This window comes from Pezoporus wallicus, unplaced genomic scaffold (genome assembly GCF_028554395.1).
Source record: "Pezoporus wallicus isolate ANWC-B61680 ecotype Strahan unplaced genomic scaffold, APGP_CSIRO_Pwel_v1 contig_3058, whole genome shotgun sequence".
Taxonomy (NCBI): domain Eukaryota; kingdom Metazoa; phylum Chordata; class Aves; order Psittaciformes; family Psittacidae; genus Pezoporus; species Pezoporus wallicus.
This window is the reverse complement of record NW_026641153.1, coordinates 249,721-269,222: the sequence shown is the minus strand read 5'-3', so window position 1 is coordinate 269,222 and position 19,502 is coordinate 249,721. Positions and strand designations below refer to the sequence as shown.

General features: G+C 42.6%; 1 protein-coding gene across 2 annotated transcripts in view; it reads right to left on the bottom strand.

The window, feature by feature from the left end:
- RSBN1L (round spermatid basic protein 1 like) overlaps positions 1 to 19,237 on the bottom strand; it is a 52,797-nt gene extending 33,560 nt beyond the window's left edge. For both annotated transcript variants that reach the window (XM_057422414.1, XM_057422415.1), the window contains exons 1-2: positions 18,549 to 19,237; positions 3,926 to 4,039 (exon numbers count right to left, since the gene is read on the bottom strand). In XM_057422414.1, the coding sequence (XP_057278397.1) occupies positions 3,926 to 4,039; positions 18,549 to 19,179 (745 nt within the window). In that variant the 5' untranslated portion in view covers positions 19,180 to 19,237. The remainder of the gene's footprint in view (positions 1 to 3,925; positions 4,040 to 18,548) is intronic.
- Between the last annotated feature and the right edge of the window lie 265 nt (positions 19,238 to 19,502).

The window sequence follows — 19,502 nt, the reverse complement described above, 5'->3', positions numbered from 1 at the left end:
ATTAAAGCACAACAGCACTGCATACAATTCCTTTGATATTTCCCCTAAAGACACACAAACACAAAATACAGTGGATGGGAAAAAGCATGCAGTGTGTGACTCAGACATAGGTCTCCTCTTGACTACGCCAATTTTATAACTAATTCTGTGCACAGCTATAGGCATTTGAAAAGATTCATAAGAATGTGCCATTAAAACAAATGTCCTTTCTTCCAGAAGGATAAAAAAAGCTTTAGAAACCGATTTGTACTTAGAGATGCTCATATCAGCATGATAAAGACGTGCATTCTCCCTTCTTCCCTGCATTTCAGCATTCCATAAACTACAGCATTTAATCTTGCAGAAATACACACTAAGAATTTCTCCTACTGCATTTTTAGAAATTGCTGTGCTCCAATATAAATAATGAGAAAAATGGCTTTTTTTTTAAGAGAAAACACAAATGGGACTGGTTACAAATAAGCTTATGAATCTTTTTTGGTTGGCTGGTTTTTTTTTTTGCAGGATCTCCAGTAGCCCTCAGCCATGTCACACTGGTGTGAATTTTGTATTAATCTTTCCTTTTCTAAAAGGTAACTTTTCCATCATGCAGTTTTTGAAAAGCAAATTTAATTCACATTTCCTGAATTTTTAACAATATGCATGTGCCAAGAAGCTGTTTACCAGGAGCTCTTCTTCCTTCCACAGAACAGATTGAGAGAAAAAGAGGCAATTATGTGGCCTTAGTCTACAGAGAATACATCTGCAAGCACAACAGAATGACAAAAAACCTTTTCATTCTAGATGGGTAAGAAAATCCATCAGGGTCTCTCAAAGAGCCACATTTCCTTTAGCAGACTCAGGAACTGCAAAAATACCCTTTTTAAGAACTGCCCTTCTCCAACGTGGGCAAATTTTATCATTGCTTTCAACAGAACAGTAACCAAGTTCAGACTCATGAACACCTTATATACCTGCGCTTCCACATATAAGCAAACTCTTCCCCACTCAGCTCAAAGCACCAAAATCAGGCTTATGCATCAACTCTCCCTCCAATGGCATCAGTCCCTCAGTACTGAGCTCTTCTGTAACTAAACACTTTTTCTCCTGGACAGCTAGTTTAACCGTGTGAAGTCACAGAGGCCATTACCTCCACCCCCTCAATGAAAGTAAGTCACAAACAGAAGAAAAAAAACAAGAGACAAAACTCAGCACACTAACAATATTCTCAGTGTAGGAAGAAAAAGGATTAAGCAGATGGTCAGAGTAACATTTTACAAGATACAGATCTAATGCCTAGAGGAAAGAAATACACTGTCTTGAGAGACCAACACTGTAGTCTCATAACACACACACACACAAAGCTAACTACAAAACCAAAAACCCAAAGAAAAATAGACTAGTTCCAAAGTTTTGATCCTAAACCCACACAGTGAACTCTGTACTCAGAATAAAGGGGCTTGTATCTTATCTTCTGTTCCACAGGAAGAAGATACCCTTAGATGCAGGGTTAATAATATCCGACAAGATCAGAGGCATTGACCACTGATACATACAAGAAGTTGCATATTAAAGCACTTCTGCCTTTGCTTTCCTGCCTTCAGCTTCCAGCATGTAAAGCTAGATCAACAGAATGAATCAGGAAATGTTATATGAACTTCACAGCAAACAAGCACATCCAGTCAGATTTTGGAGGCCCACAGAAGACCCACAGAGCTTCTGTTTTGAACAGAATACAAATCTGGTGGAGAGTACCCATCTGCTGTAAACAGCAGGTCTCCTGACATACTCCCTTCTCTCCCTGAAACAGGAGTCAACTTTGCAGGATACTGGCAAACCAAACATAGCCTCTATAAAACACTTCCTGCCAACACCTTAAAGAAACCCTAAAACATGACACTTGACTGCTAACATACCAGGTCTATGAAACAGGGATAAGGCACCTAACACACTTGTGGTACTGCTCTTTTTGAGAAAAACCTCAACTAGCCCAGAACAGCAGAAGTGTTCTAATGCAGCCCCCTTGCACATGCTCTTCTATATTAACTTTCAAATAAAGCCCCACTTGAGCCCCAATATCCCCATTAGGCATCATTTATTAGATCTGTGCAACAAGACTAGCTGTCATTGCAGCTTCCCCCTCATCTGCTGAATGACAACAGAAACAGGACACAGGGAGGAAAAGGCTGGTATGCAAACAAAACGTGAAGAATGTCACTGCTGAGGCAGTTAAGTGTTGCCTTATATCTCAATTACCAACTTCCTGTCACCCTTGACAAAGACAAGCCACATCTGTTCTTTTCACAGGAAGCCACCAACTTACTCATTCCTCCAGGTCTAAGCGGGTACCTTGAGATCTGATGAACACAGGTTTTAAGCTGTCGTAGTTGCTAATTACAAGGTTAAATGCCCCTGACCCCATATGAACATTGAGGATAATGTTTTGGTTTGGGTGTTTAAGTTTTTTGTTTGTAAATTAAAACCTGCAGCAGATAACTGAAAAATATACCGGGAATTTGCTACTGACTTCAATACCAAAACAAAAAAAAGAAAAAAAAACAAACCCCCCCAAAAAAACAAAACACCACATTCGGTCTACTTAAATAGCAACATCTACAGGAAAAAAAAAAACAAACCAACCTGACGCAGCATGACCTAGATAAGTGAAGAGTGAGGTAGATGAAACATTTGTTTAGATGTCATGCCAGGGGTTGTGACCTACAGCACAAAGTCCAGCTGTAAACAGTTGCTACTGGAGTAACCCAGACACTGATACCTTCCACAGGTGCTGTTCAACAGTACTTGTTCTATCATAAGAGGGTCTACTAAATGTTCCCATCCTTCAACCACCTCTAGCTGTGTGATGGACTCCCTCCACTCTGGCTTGTACTGGGGAGGGAGCCCAGAACCAGACACAGTAATCCAGATGCAGCCTCAGCAATGCTGTGCAGAAGAAAACGAAGACCTCCCTCAACCTGCTGGCAACGCTTTCCCTAGTGTAGCCCAGGATACCATTAGCTTGACATAAAGGTACACTGCTGACACATGGTCAGTTTCTTGTCTGTCAGAGCCCCAGGGCCCTTCTCACCAAAGCTGCTTTACAATTGATCAGTCCCACTATGGACCAGCACTTGGGGTTATTGTTCCCCAGATGCAGGACTATTCTCAGAGGTATCCAGTGACAGGACAGGTAGTAAAGGGTACAAACTGAAAGAAAAGAAATTCATTTTAAACATAAAGTAATTTTATTTACAGTTATTTTAACTGTAAGAGTGGTCAAATACTGATACTGATTGTCCAGAGAGACTGTGGAGCCTCCAGCCTTTGGAGATGTCTGATAGTCCTGGGCAACCTGACTGTAGCTGACCCAAATTTGAGCAGCACCATTTGCCCTTCCAACCTCAACTATTGTACAATTCTAAGGTTCAGTGGATGTACAGGCAAGGCAAGAACATCACCTTAATTTCATTCCATCACAGTAAATAACATTGAATGAATTAGCCAAAATTAAGACTGCCTTTATGCACAATCTTTTAGTATTTGTCAAAGCTCCCAAATTATAACTCCTTATTCAGTTTTGTCCATTTGTTAGGCACAAAAAGTGACACAGATTCATTTTTCTTCTCAAAATATATAAAATTATAACCTTCAAGTGCTGAGAAGATGTAGGTTTCACCAATACACTCTTAGAATTACTAGTCTTTACTCCTGCTGTGTAAACAATGTTGTGGCAATAGTTATATTTTTCACCTCCATTACCTAACAAAGTTGACAAAAAAAAATTAACATTTGCAGTTAAGCTTTCATTTACAATCCTCATACCAACTAATCAAGGTAAATGCCATTTAAATTAAATGAAAAACACAGCACTGAAACTCAGTATCCAATCCAATTATAAATATTTTAAAGCAGTGGAATGAAATACCACCACATAGTTTTAACCTACCTTTCTGCAATAATTTGATCTCTCCATTTTCTTTCTTGATTTCATTCATTATTTTGTGCTTCTTCTTCTCTTTTTGCTTCTTTTCCCTTTCTTTAATTTTGTCTTTGATTTGAGCTGAAATACAAATAATTTACAATTAAATAGGAACAGAAAATTAATGGTCATATGCACGTTCCATATTACTCTTATGCAAGCTCTATTAAAAGGACAAAAGGTGAGTTAAATCCCAGTATTTGTAACATGAAAAGCTAATATTTATCTGTTGCATAATCCAACATAAGATTTTTTTAACTCAGGCAAGGTCTGTTACTATTATGCATGCAACAACTCAGCATATTAACTGTATACAGTTAATTTCTGCAGCTAATTTTTGCTTACTCCTACTACCCTCAGCTCTTCTTCTGCATCTGTAGTTAGCTTATTTTATTGAGATTCAAATTAAATGCATTAGATAAGAAATGGGGAAAAGAGTATGCTTTGTATTTTCCTGGGTGCAATTATACGCTATCATACACTGTCACAACCTCAAATAACTATCTAAATAACTAACCAAATAACTATATAAAAAGCTTAAGGCTTTTGCAAGTAGCTTGGAATGAAGACTTCATCTGTCTGCTGCAAAATCTTTTACATTATGATTACAGGCTACACTAATGCATTCATAGCAGCAAGATGTAATTAACACACACATGAAGTGCGTTGTATTTGCACAGCAGATACAATGCACTGGTGCTTCCCTTGCTTGCCTATAATCAACAACAGTCTACCAGAGCAGCCTCGTTATTTATTTACTTTCTTGCCAAGTCACTCCAGGTTTTTCAATTGTTGTCACACAAAAGGAGAGCCTTTAGGCAGACTTTCCACATGAATACTAGACCCAGAGGAATTCATAATTTCGAAGAGTAATCTTCTCAAGGCCAGTTTAATTCACTTTTGAGGACAGGCATTTAGGGAAGACAGATTTTTATTAGGCTTAGATGCACTGCAGCCAGCAGTTCATGCCCAGCTTCCTGGGCTGAAGCCAAGTACCTGCTCTAAGAGTTTACTGGGCTTTTTAACTTTGCTGAGAAACAGGAACTGTGATTTCAAGCTTCTACAAAATGTTATGCTTCAGAATGCTTTCTCAGTAATACAGCTGAGAGACTATCCTGATGTTTTATTTATGGTACTTGCATTATAAACCCCATGTGGAAGCAGAGAAATCCAATTTCATTTTCTCAAGAATACACATAAAATAGAAGAAGTGGGTATATTCACTACTTAAAAAAAATCAGAAATATTCCTCAGAACCAAATTAAAGCAAGCTTTCAATTCTAGAAGACATTACCATGTTCCATAACCAAGCTATTTATGAAGCATGTTAATAGTTAAACAAAAGGTTCAAAGGGTTGACAGCAACCCACATAAATGAATGCACAACAATGACTCCACAATATTTGTATCTTTCATTTTAGGAGTCCTCTAGTAAGGCAAGAGGACATGAACCCTAGCAGTTGTCAGTATGACCAGCATATTTTGGGAAGAGCCTAAGAAAGAAAATAAAAGCCAAGAGATGCAATTAAGAAGGTAATTAAGGTACGTTTGTTGTCTATCCACAAATCAGGATAAACAATGGGGAGAGAACAGAAACCATGCTGGCACAAAAATAAAAAGGAATGAGGTAGCTGCGCTTAAAACTTTCTGGAAGTCTCAGTTCTAAGCAACTGGAACAGTCGTGTCCAAGAACAGCCTTCTAACAGTTCAATGACAAGGGATGACAAAGCAGATTCATTTTACAGCAGGCCATGGAATCCAAACAAGTTTTCCTAAGCAAAACAAACACATGCTGTCTAGGAATAAGTTAAGCAGACGTGAATCTTCCTCTCTAACCTGCTTCTTCCCCAAAAGAAATCCCCAAATTGTAAATTCCTTGCAACTTAAGAATATGAAGTAGGAAATAAATTATCTAATAGGAGCTTAAGTAACACTTTGAAAGCCGACACTCACTCAGCAAGGGGGCAGTAACATCAGGCTTGATTTGTAACCGGCACTGAACGTTTAACTCTGCCAGGATTATAATTATCATGGAAAGACCTAGACCTTATCTCAACATTTGCATACTGTTAAGAGGCACACTTGACTCCTGCTATCACTTACAAATCAAATAAAGATTGAAGAGCATACACAAATGCTAAGTCTTGTTGAAAGAGGAAGAAAGACAGACTGAAAGAATCTTTTATTGCAGGCTCCTGAATAGCCTCGCAGGCCAATGAATCTTCCAGGTTTGTCAGAAGCAACACACAAGGAGGGACAGAGAACAAGGTGAAACATTTTAAAAGAGCTTCTAGTTTATTTTCGCTTCTAAAAAGCAATTAGCAGAGTCAACGGTGAAATGCTCCAGATGAAAGAAAGTATGGAAATGTCCCATAACTTTCTCCAGCAATAGCCACAAGCAAATCATACCTGAAGCGATTGCAAATACCATGTAAATGAAGCTGAGGAAGATTTGAAATAAATTAAACTTAACTATTTCCCTTTTAGAAAATCACAGTACTGTAACAAAACCAGAGTACAGCCTGAGGCAAGTAAAGAACCTGAGGAAAGCTGAGAATCCCAACTTAATTGAACAAGTTCTCAGGTTTCCTCCCTCAAAGCCCACAGAATAGATAAGCAATAGTTGGTAGAGTCCTCCTTAAAAAAAAAAAAAAAACAAACAAACTAAACAAATACCAAAATAGGAAAAACCCCAATATAATAATCTATGTCAATATGAGAGTCATTACATCGATTAACACTTGGTCTTAGGTCTCAGTTCAATTGTCTTCAGCTTCTGAGTAAAAAAGTAAGTACTTTCTAGCCTGGCTGGCAGAACTGAAACACAATTCTCAAACCAAATTCTGCAGATTATTCTCCTCTGCAACAAATACTGCATTTCACAGCCCTCAATGGGATGCAGAGAGAAAAAAAAAAAAAAAAATCAACCAAATTATTTTAAGATTCAGTTTACCACAAAAATCTATTGCAACTTAACTATGCTGGCTCTGCAAAGTCAGTACACTTAGAAGCATCCAATAGCCGTCATAGTTAATAAATGTGATTAAAATATGCCCATGGCACAGACATCCAACAAGGAAGGGCAAGTACAATTCTGCAAGTACAGTCTCCCCACTAACTGCTGCCACCATATCCCGCTGCCCAACAAACCTGATACAGTTCAACACAGGCTAGAGCATTTTGGGACTTCCCAAAATGCCACCAACCAGTATCTCTCCAAGTGTCTTCAATAATATAAGGTATCAATTCCCTCCAGCTATACATAATTACAGTCCAAATCTCATTTTCTCAACCAAGAAACAAAAAAATCCTTCACAAAAACCTTGTTTTAAAACAAATTCCTCCAACATTAAGTAACTTACATGCTGCAGAATAAATAACCAGTAAGTGAGGCTGGCAAAGGAAAACTTGTTCTGTTGAACAAGTTAAGACTACCTAGAATGCTCTTGCACAGCTTTTTTAAGGTCTACCAGTAGCAGGTACTGCTGATCCTAAACCTTAGGTCTTCCTTACATACCCACAGAATATTTCAAAATTAGCTTTCACCAATGCTATTTCTAGCAAATTCAAAAGAAAGTCTTGAGCTGCTGAGGGAACAGGATGAGATGAGTCCCCAGGAAATAAGGCAACTCAAACAGTCAGTGATCTGGACAAGGGAATTTCAAGTACCAACAGCTATTACCTCTGTATCTCATAGCATTGCAATTGCTGCTGGAACGGCTTCAACTTTTGCAGAGATAAAAAAAAAAATGAAAGTTCAGAAAAGCAATTAATGAATTTAAGTTTCATATGCTGATGGGAAGCTCATTTGAGTTCAAAGGTAAAGGGGCAGTTTGACTCAAACAGGGAAGAAAGGTTTTGTAAGAGGTCTTCATTCTTAAAAGAACATATACAGATGTACCAGTGACTAGAAGCTGATGTCCAACATCCCTAGTCCATAAATTATTACATTACAGGGGTTTTGGTAAACAAAAGCACAAGTCAGTCACAGAAGCATCTTAAATAGTTGTGGTCCATTACTGGAACTTTCTCCACAAGGGTGCAGGCATTTTGTTTTGTGTTTGTTTGGTGGTGGCTTTTGGTTGGGTTAGGTCAGTTGGGGGGGGATGGTGTTAAAGTCCTAGTCTAAATAAGATGTTAATTGAAAAAATTAGGCACAGCCCATGTTGCGGGAAATCACAAAAAGATTTATCATAATCCTTTCAAAATTAATCAATAATATACAATATTATGACATAAAGCCACCTCAGCATATTTGCATTTCAGTAGCCATTTTTCCATTTTAGTAGATACTAAAAAATAGCATTCCAGCAATAGAACTTTAAGTTTTAAGCTGTTTGCTCTCTCCCTTTGAAGAAAGGTAAGGGAGAACCTGTGGTCTGGCAAGGGAGAATCAAAAGATTAGTCAGACACTGAACATGACAATTTGTCTAACATTTCATGTCTGCTGTTTTTTAACTATTGGGCCAAAACAGACAATTTCCTGTTATATCTGCTCTACTTTGAAACGGGAGAGAATACCAAGTCCTAATGGTTGGTATCATGGCTCTTCTGACAGGAGAAAGTCAATCATGTGACATGAATCACATCTGAAGTAACTGAAAAGCACACTTAATAGCCATATAAGACACCAGCAAAAAAATGTAACAAAATAAAGGCTCTCTGGGAAAATATCAGTTCCTCTACTACAGATTTAAATCAATGCCTTCTCTTATACCAGCATGTAACTCATACCAAAATCCTTACACCTAGAGTCACCCAAAACCCTAAGCAGGGCACTACTGCCTCTACTGGGTCAGCACACACCTGGATGGCTGGTATCTGTTTCTACTCACTATATGGTACTAAGACAACTGACAGCTATTTCTCCATAGCCACTCCTGCAACAGCTTCCCTGTGATATTCAACACCCAAAGATGACAGCAGTCCTGAAAACTTCTTATTGTTCATCTGATGAATTTTAGGAACTAGCTCCAAACAGCAACTGATTCAGATGTCTCCCCATTTTCCATTCTATTGTTTTGGGTTTGGTTTCTTGGGGGGTTGGGGTTTAGGGTTTTTTTAACATCTATGTTAGGGACAGTTATGACTAAAACTGTTATTATCACATAAGACACTCTTCCTACACGTGTATAAACATTACTGTAGCAAAGTAACCCTAAGTCTTATCACATCATTGCTCACTGTAATATGTGTTCTCCCTGCACACACACAGACTTCCTATTCCTTTACATACCTCTAAATACCCTACAGCTAAACGCCAAAAGCTTGAAGTAATCTGTATCCCAGGGTAGAGATGGAAGAAGTATCTTTTCATGAAGTTCCCTTCCCCCATCAAAATGCACTTTCCCTTTCTTATGCTTTGGACAGAGAAGCACATTGCTCAGGAACTAGTCACACACTAAACAGTTTGCAAATAGTCCCTACTAGGGTTAAAGAAAAAATAAAATTCCAAGCACAGCAGGAATCAGCAATGGAAGCTCCACTAACAGCTGGGCTCACTGGCTCACTTTCAAGCTATAGTGCCCCAATTTAAAAAGCCTCTATTTTCAGTTATTTTTTACTCTTGTGGCAGGTTGACCCTGGCTGGAGGCGAGGTGCCCACCCAAGCTGCTCTATCGCTTCCCTCCTCAGCTGGACAGGAGAGAGAAAATACAACAAAAGGTTCATGGGTCAAAATAAGGGCAGGGAGAGATCACTCACCAGTTACTGTCATGGGCAAAAATAAGACTCAACTTGGCGGAAAATTAATTTATCACCAATCAAATCAGAGTAGGATAATGAGAAATAAAACAAAATCTTAAAGGACACCTTTCCCCCACCCTTTCTTTCTTCCTGAGCTCAACTTTACTCCCACATTCTCTACTCCCACCCACCCAGCAGCACAGGGAGATGAGGAACAGGGCTCATGATCACACATCTCTGCCACTCCTTCCTCCTTAAGGGAGGATTCCTCACACTTTTCCCCTGCTCCAGCATGGGTCCCTTCCACAGGGTGCAGTCCTTCAGGAACAGACTGTGCCAGCCTGGGGTCCCACGGGATCACAAGTCCTGCAGCAAACCTGCTCCATCCTGGGCTCCTCTCTTGACAGGGTCACAGCTCCTGCCAGAAGCCTGCTCCTGCGAGGGCCTTCCACAGGATCACAGCCTCCTTCAGGCATCCCCCTGCTCCAGAGTGGGGTCCTCCCTGGGCTGCAGGTGGAGTCTGATCCACCATGGACCTCCATGGGCTGCAGGGGCACAGCTGCCTCACCATGGGCTGCACCACAGGCCGCAGGGGAACCTCTGCTTCAGTGCCTGGAGCACCTCCTGCCCTCCTTATGCACTGAGCTGGGGGTCTGCAGGGCTGTTTCTCTCACATATTCTCACTCCTCTCTCTGGATGCAGCTGCTGCTATGCAACAATTTTCCCCCTCCTTCTTAAACATTATCCCTGAAACACTACTGCAACCACTGACACGGTCAGTTTTGGCCAGCAGCAGGTCTGCCTTGGAGCCATCTGGCATTGGCTCCATCAGACACTGGGGAAGCTTCTAGCAGCTTCTCACCGAAGCTGAGCCCATACCCCCCTGCTACCAAAACCTTGCCACACAAACCCAACCCAACTCTACTAAATAAGCTATTGCCATGTGTATACCTTTTAAAATACAGAGTTCTGTAGGAGTAAGTATCCTTGACTGAAGGCAATACAACACCCAAGAACTGAAGAGATTTCTAGATGTCTAATTCAAGTTCACAACACAATTGTCAAAGTCACAGAATCATAGAATCGTTAGGGTTGAAAAGGAACCCCCTTGCAATGGGCAGGGACACCTCACACTAAACCATCTCACCCAAGGCTCTGTCCAACCCAGTCTTGAACACTGCCAGGGATGGAGCATTCACAACCTCCCTGGGCAACCTATTCCAGTGCCTCACCAACCTAACAGGAAAGAATTTCCTCCTTATATCCAATCTAAACTTCCCCTGTTTAAGTTTTACCCCATTACCCCTTGTCCTATCACTACAGTCCCTAATGAAGAGTCCCTCCCCAGCATCCCTATAGGCCCCCTTCAGATACTGGAAGGCTGCTAGGAGGTCTCCACACAGCCTTCTCTTCTCCAGGCTGAACAGCCCCAACTTTCTCAGCCTGTCTTCATACGGGAGGTACTCCAGTCCCCTGATCATCCTCGTGGCCCTCCTCTGGACTTGTTCCAAGAGTTCCATGTCCTTTTTGTGTTGAGGACACCACAACTGCACACAATACTCCAGGTGAGGTCTCACGAGAGCAGAGTGAAGGGGCAGGATCACCTCCTTCGACCTGCTGGTCACGCTCCTTTTGATGCAGCCCAGGATACGGCTGGCTTTCTGGGCTCCGAGCACACACCCAGGACACCAGCTCATGTTCATTTTCTCATCAACCAGTCTTTCTCCACAGGGCTGCTCTGAATCTCGTCTTTGCCCAACCTGTAGCTGTGCCTGGGATTGCTCCGACCCAGGTGTAGGACCTTGCACTTGGCATGGTTAAACTTCATGAGGTTGGCATCAGCCCACCTCACAAGCGTGTCGAGTTCCCTCTGGGTGGCATTCCTTCCCTCCAGCGTATCAACCGAACCACACAGCTTGGTGTCATCGGCAAACTTGCTGAGGGCGCACTCAGTCCCACTGAAGTCCATATTCTTTGGTTCTAATGTCATAGAAATAGTATAGCCATGAATGAAATGCAGCAACAGCAGTGTATTAAAAGTAGTGTTATATACAGACAGGAAGAAATCCATTATGAAGAAGTGTTCTACCTCACCTTCCTGACTGGCATCTGAAGAATGTCTTCACTTTACAGTTAATCTCCTCAAATCCAAACACACTGACTTTTTCTCGATGTTAGGTCAAGTGTGTAAGTTAAAGAAATGGAACACATACCATATTTATAAAGGCAAACAGCCGTTTCTAACTAAAGACCATAGTAAAAGTCTTCTGTTTCCTAACTAGGTAGGTACCTCATCATAATGATTACAGTGATTTCCTAAGTATTAAGTAAAGGCACACAAATTCAAAGACCACACCATTCAGACTTTAGAAATGTAACCAGGTCTGTCGCTATTGCAAGCTTTCTTACAGATCAAAATGTAAATAGAGTGCACAGAGAACGAGTCAAGTGGGAAATGCTCTGTAGTGGATTAAGTGCAAGGTGGTCACTGTTACATTGTGAAATTCACACCTTGAAGCCCATGCAAAAACTGGTGTAACCGTTTCAGCACTAAGGCAACAACCTTGCCTGATGCCAAAAGCCGCAGCTGCTTTGCATCAGCTTTCCAGATGGTAACTCACATTAGTAGTCAGTCATAGATTATGTTCAAAGTATTCTTTCTCTCTCTCCTCCCTTTGATTTAAGGGCTGTCACTGCACATCAGTCAAAATATTTACAAACTACTGCTAACAGACACCATCAATATGGTTAACACCAACAGTAGTGCAAGTGAAGGGAAGGGGCAGGAGGAGATAAGTGCAAGAACATCAGTCACTGTCCCTTCCATCAGCATTCTCCTCCCTTCATACGATTAACCCTAAAAATAAAACCTCAAGAAGAGATGTTTACCTGGTTATGCAGATAGGTGAAGCACGTTTAACGGTTTTGACACCTACACTTTTATTAAGTCATACAAGGTAAAACTGGAGAGCAGGCTTCCTAACTTAATGAACATGAAAACTCCTCTATAGAAATACCTCAGAAATACCCTGAGGAAAAAAAAAAAAAAACAAAACACAAACACCTACCACAGCTTTCTCATTCCAGTAACCAGAATATTTGGCTGACATCCCTTTCAGCAAGTTTAAAATCCAAGATATAACTAAAGAAACCCCCTTCCCATGCCAGAACAGTTAACCAAGTGCCCCAGTGACTCAGAAGACAGACATATGCCTTTCAAATTCAAAACACTTCCAAGAAATATAAATCTAATAATTCCTCTAATCTCTGCACTTCTAAAGGAGACCTATATGACAAACTGAGCGAGCCAAGTTTAAGCTCAGGCACTGGGGAGTTGCATCAGAAATCGGTAGTGGAGAACGTGACAGCTGCAAACAAGGCCTCTACAAGAGGTTTCAGATCTGATGTTTCAGATTCAGGATCCGACGTTGAAACAGATCTTGTTTCAGAGAAAAATTATTTATTATTCCCCAATCAGAATAAATTTCTGCTATGTCACCTACACACAGAGCTGCAATGTGGAGAACAGGAGGGGCTTTGTTTGTTCTCCAGCTTAGAAAGTAAATGATTTTGTTCTCCTAGCAAAGCTTGACGGTTATCTCACAGAATCTAAAAGGGGACAGGGTCCCTCAGGAGAAAGAAACACTGCTCCAAATGCACCTCAACCCTGAATGCTTACGTTAACATCACCACCAGCTCTCAAAACTAAACTGCATCTAAATCTTGAACATCTAAAGAAATTTAAGAAGTCCTTCTTCCTCTCATACATCCCACTTAAAACCCTGAACACTTTCTAGACATTGTCATTACAGTGGTATATCTAAAGAGAAACGTACTGAACAATTCAAAAGAGAGCGATTAACAGGCCTCACAAGCATGACAATGACTACTGACTTCAAGGAGTTCGGCAGGAGGGAGGGGGAAGTGAGGCAAGCCACACAGTTCAGAAAAAGGGGGGGGGGGGGGGGGGGGGGGCAGGGGAAACAGAAGGAAACAGAAGGAAATGTTTAGCAGAAGAAAATAAGATTACCTGAGTAGCAAGATGCATGGTCCCAGCTACAAAGTAGGGGAAAAAAGATCCAAAACTTAACGGAACTTAGTAAGCCAGGAAAGTGCCATTTCTTGAAAGCTTAAACCCCAGAAGTGTCATGCAACCCAAAGCAAGAAAAGTTATCAGAAGAATCACTGGTAAATTCCTACCTGAAGTCTAATCTATCAAAGGCATCAGAAGAAAGAAATGAGGGGGAGGGGGAAAATACTACAAGGAGAAAACAGCTATAGTACCATGTTCAGCCTTGTTGCTTACTCAGGGAGCCCTCATCTGCAAGTTAAGCATACCACTCTCATTCTGTAACTGGTTGCACACTATGGTAATCTTACCAGCAAATGGATCATTGAAGGAAAAAAAAAAAAAAAAGGAGGGAAAGGGAAATTCTACACAGAAATGATAAGAAAAACAGGAAAGATGGTTTACACCTCACAGAAAGTCTATGGACCAAAACAAAGAATTTCAGTGTCTCCTGATGCAGTGGGGAGTGGCTGAGCTGAGATTTACACTGGTAAGAAAACAATTTCAACTATGAACTCCAAGAGCATGCTATCAGTTAAATGACTGAGTCAATAGAGTCATAAACTGGAACAGCAATCATTTCTGTCAGATTCACTTGTTTCCAAACAAGTATAGTTACACAATTCTTCATCGCACTGTCAGAACATACTTGACAAGTGAAATTTAAGCTTAACCAGCATAAACCTTGCATCTGCAAGATAAATCATGCATGTGGCAAATTGTTCTTCCACATTCTCTGCATGCTAGATCATAATCTCAGAAGGGTTCACTCAACTCCATTCATTTAACTGAAATGCAAGCTGTGAGGCCTGGTTATGACTCTGCAAGTTAAAGGCCCTCCCAATGAATTAGAAGACCAGAGAAATCATCAAATGAAGACTTGTTCAAGGAAGAAAACAAATATTTTGAAAAGCTTTAAAGACATCATTCATCTTGGCTTCTTATCACTTAGCAAAGCAAGATGCCTCAAAGCTAAGCTCTCTTACCTAGTAATCACTATTGCAAGCAAAGGACAAACATCAGCTCCTATAATCAGTTTTTTTGACTGGTAGGCAAAAAATCTTCTCACAGTTTCTTCCTCAGTGTCAATATCCCTTAACCCTTCTTAGCATACGGAAAACACTATTCCTACTACTCAAAGTCCTATGATGACACTTTTCATGTGCAAATGTCATTTGTTCACTGTGTACCCTGATTCCCTGTACCTGATTACCTACAACACAGTCCCAGCAATCCCCCAAAACCAGTTTTGTCATTCTTTTCCCTGATCACCCTAGCTTAATTCCTCACTTTTTCCAGCACTACACTCTGCGCAGGCCCTCCCTCTCTCTCTCTCACCAAAGGATAGCTTTCTCCCGTAGCATCTGCTGTTATGTAGCAGAGTATGCACACATCTAATGGATTAGAAACTCCTTCCAGTTCACAGACACTAGCATCTTTCTTAATACTAAGTTCAGCTGGGAATTCTATCCACATGCAATGGGTCTCCACTTTGGCTACAAACAGACGGATGGACTTTTCCCATCTCTAGAGCCTCAAAATAATCAAGGAAATCTTACGCTTTCCACCTGCTTGTCTTTCAATCATTTCACCTCTTTTAGAGGCTTCTGTGCCTCCAGTCTGCTCACCTGCCCAATTTTCTTTATGGCAGATGAAACACTGATATGTGCAACAGTTCTGAAAGCAATGAGAAAAAACAATCAATGCTGTCAATTTTATGTTGCTGCTCATTTTCCACAGCACCAAAAGCAGAACGGTTGTCTAACTGCAGACTCCAGGGAAAGGAGACTGCACTTGCCTACATAAGGTTGTTTTTTAGAAAATATTACTAACTGCACATATGACAGTTTCTGTGAACTCATCACACATAAAGAGGCATATTTTATTCCTTCTTTCCCCCATATATTCTGTGTGCGCAAACCTCCCAGGTTTTTGTTATACAAAATTCTCTAAATTCACCACGATGTCATCTCTGTAGGCTGCCTACATTTTTCTCTCTCCTATCCTACCCTTCTTCACCTTTTCTACAGCACCTACGCTTATGTCTTTTTGCCCCAACACAAGATCAGAATAACCTCCCTCTTACAGAGCTTTTGTGTGCTATTTCCTCCCCTCTCTCAAGTCAAGATCACCAATTCATTCATTCCACATTCACTGCTGCAACCAGAGTCCCTACAGTATCTTCCTCTAGTCCACATCAGTTCCAGCAATCCCAACACACAAGCTCTTCCTATTCCACCTTCCCACTCAAATATATGATTCTTAGTTTTCCTCTGTACTTAGGATTCTGCATGCCTCCCCCCACTCATTCTTCTCTCCCTGTATCAAAACTGCATTTCTCCTTTCCTTTCTGAAAAGTAAATTATTCACAGGATTAACAGTACAAACCTGTTCTTTACTCTACATTCAAATACAGACCCACTTTTAAAAGGCTGGCTGCTCTCAGCAGAAGACTCGGTGCATCCCTCACTTCTTACAGCCTTCTCTGCAAAAATACAGTTTAATTAACACAATTTTTCATTCACATAGGAAACTATGCCACAAAATTTTAGCTTTAGAAACCACTTCCTCTAAACAGAGATCTAGAGACCTAGGTGCCAAACAAGCACCACTTGTCTTGGAAAATGTTATTTGTTGCCCATACTTAAGTTTTCACAAAATAAAGGTTAAAAGATCTGTTCTGAGCAAACAGCAACTAAAAGGTCACATACTTGTGCCTGACAGTATTAGGTTCTGAGAAAATAGACTTTCCACATGCAAAGTGCAGAATCCCCTCCTCTCTCAAATCACTGCTTCCAAGAGGGTTCACTTAACACCATCAGTGCAGTAATTTCTCTTATCAACGTGCAAAAAGCATTTCATCCTGTTATTGTAATACTGTTCTCAGATTAACGCGATTGTGTAACACTGTTAGGACACTATGACTATCTGAGTGAAGATGGCTATTATTTTTTCCACAGCTTTGCTAAAAAGATATTGGGCAAGTTTCTTAATGGCTATCCTTGAAGACAAGGAGGCTTCACCGACATCAAACATGTACTATGCATCATTTCTGAATTCCTAAGCTATCTCTGGACAGGAACAAGGTGGGGGAATACAAAAAAAAAAAAATATTCACAGAATGGTTTGGGTTGGAAAGGACCTTAAGATCATCTAGTTCCAAACCCCCTGCCATTGCCAGGGATACCCCACACTAGACCAGGTTGCTCAAGACTCTGCCCAGCCTGGCCTTGAAGTTTGCCAGGGATGGAGTATTTATCACTTCTTTGGGCAACCTATTCCAATGCCTCACCACGCACACAGTAGAGAATTTCTTCTTTATATCTACCCTGAACTTCCCCTGTTTAACTCATAAATGAAACACTTGAAAGCACTGAAATGACAAAATCTACTTGCACACCAGAAACTGAGAACCCACAACCAGCTCAGACTCAAAATTCCTGCAACATGCCAACCAAACATAAGAGGAAAAAAAAAAGTCCCGTCCCCCCCAAAAAACCTCAACAAACATACACCTCAAAGGTAAATAGGTAAATGAACCAGAGACTAAGATATAAGATACCAGTGGAAATTATTGGAAAATCCAGTAAGGCAGCCAGACAACATAATCAATAGCCTAAAAGGCATATTGATCTTAATAACTGTTCTCTACAAGCTTGGCTCATCCTGTAAGTATAGGTACAGACCACAAAGTATCCTAAGCCTACATAACAGCTATAATTGTTCTTTCCTTTGAAAGAAAGGAAGCTTGCTTAAACTAGGTAATGGAGTGAATGTTCTAAGTTCCTCATATTTCAATGTAAATGCAAAAGCATCAATATCGGGTTTAAGGTCACGGGAGACTGAGAATGCATAAACTGGAAATAGAAGCATGTATTCTTGTACTGTCTTCATGTACTTTTACTTCCTAAGCATGTACTGATGATCTCAGTGAGCAAGAATCTAGCCTAATATCTTGTCTTACCTGGTATGGCCATTTTTGCCCATTAATAAACTAACCCAACACTCCTCCCCTTTTCCCGATGGCTTTGAACATTACTTGGAAGAGTTTAACCCTGTGATCTTCAGGAAATAAAGCAAACCTGAAGCAGCAACTAAATTAGATTGCATAAGCCATGCAACCCTACATTTTAACTGCATGCTCTGCAGTACTCAGTGACTTCGGCTGTAAAAAATAATAGCCTAATAAATGAGATCACTCACGACTGGATTTTAAATCTGGGGGAGGAAGGGGGTTTAACATGTGCTCTTCCCCGTTTTTCCCCCCAGAAGAATGACAGAAACTCAGTTTTGCTCTCAGATCTCTAGTAAATTACTAGCCGCCCTTATTTCCCTAATAGGTAAGAAAACCTAAGGCCTCTAGCAGCTTCTAGCTGACGCCATCGCTAATTCCACACCCCCTTTTTTGACAGGATTGACGGCAGAGTAAGCCGCCACTGCCTTCTACACAAACTTACACAACGCCAGAGCTCTACCACCACGGTCTCGCACGCAGTGCTCCAGGCCTGGCTACCCGCGGCTCTGCTGAGGGCAGGGCGCAGGAGCAGACAGGTATGGCCCCCGCGAAGCGGCACTGCCCCGGGGGCAGCGTGCTGAGGCGGGGCGGGCGCAGGCAGCCATTCTAACTGCTCGACCCGAGCATCACGACCATTTCCTGCCCCGCCACGGCAGCTACAGCAGCTCAAGTCACCTTCACCCACCGTGCCCAGCCCGGGCTCGCTGCCCCTTCCAGACCTCCTTTAGCCCTAACTCCCAACCCTCCCTTCCCGCTCCTCAAGCTGCGGGCAGCGAGCGATCCCCGGCGAGCCGAGCACAGCCACAACGCCCTCCCCTCACCTTTCGGGAACAGCAGCTTCACCTCCCCGTTCTCCTCCCGGCCTGCCACGCTCAGCGCCCCGCCGCCATCTCCCACCGCCGCGACCACGGGCAGGGCGCCGTGCTTCCTCTTCTCCTTATCCCGCTTCTCTTTGGGCCTCTTCGGCTTGGCGCTCCCACCGCCAGCGCCGGCCGCCCCGCCGCTCCCGCAGCCTCCCGCCTCACCGGCCAGAGCCAGGCGGTGCCGGTGGTGGCGGTGCTGGTGTGGCTGGTAGGAAGAGGAGGGAGAGGCGGACGAAGGCAGCAAAACAGCAGGCGACAGCAGCTTCCGGGGCAGTTGAGAAGGGAAAGCGAAGCTCCCCCCGCTCCCGGAGGGGCCAGAGGAGAGCGCGGGGAAGCCCCACGCCGCGGGGTTGCTGTAGCTCGGCACGACCGCTGGCAGTGGCACTGACTGCTTGCTGCTCCCGCCACCGCCGCCCCCTTCACCGTTGACGCGCTTAGTACCCTTCACGCTCCTCTCATCGGCTCCCTTCATCTTCTTGGCGGCTGGCTGGGACCCACGGGAAACCTTCGCGTCCGAGGCCGACCTAGCGCCAAACGGCTCCAGCTCGGGCGACGCCGCGCCACGGACAAGACTCGGCAGCTCCGCCATTTTGAGCTCCTGCTTCTATTTACTCTGCGCTCGCCTCAACCGACTGAAGCGGGAGGGACAGCAGACATCCTCGCCTCCCCCAATAGAAAGAGGAGTCGCCGGAGAGGCACGGGGATTGACCAATCGCAGGGCGAGGAGGGGGCGGGCTGTCAGGGGATTGGGGGAGGCGGGCTCGGCTGAGTACGCAGTCGGAGGGGTGTCGTTGTGAGGGTGGGCGCAGCAGCCGTAGCCTGGGGAGGGCCGCGGGCCAGGAGGCGGTGCTCGGCTGTGCTCGGGGCGGGGTCGGATCGGGTCGGTCCCCGGCCGTGGTCCGCAATCCGGGC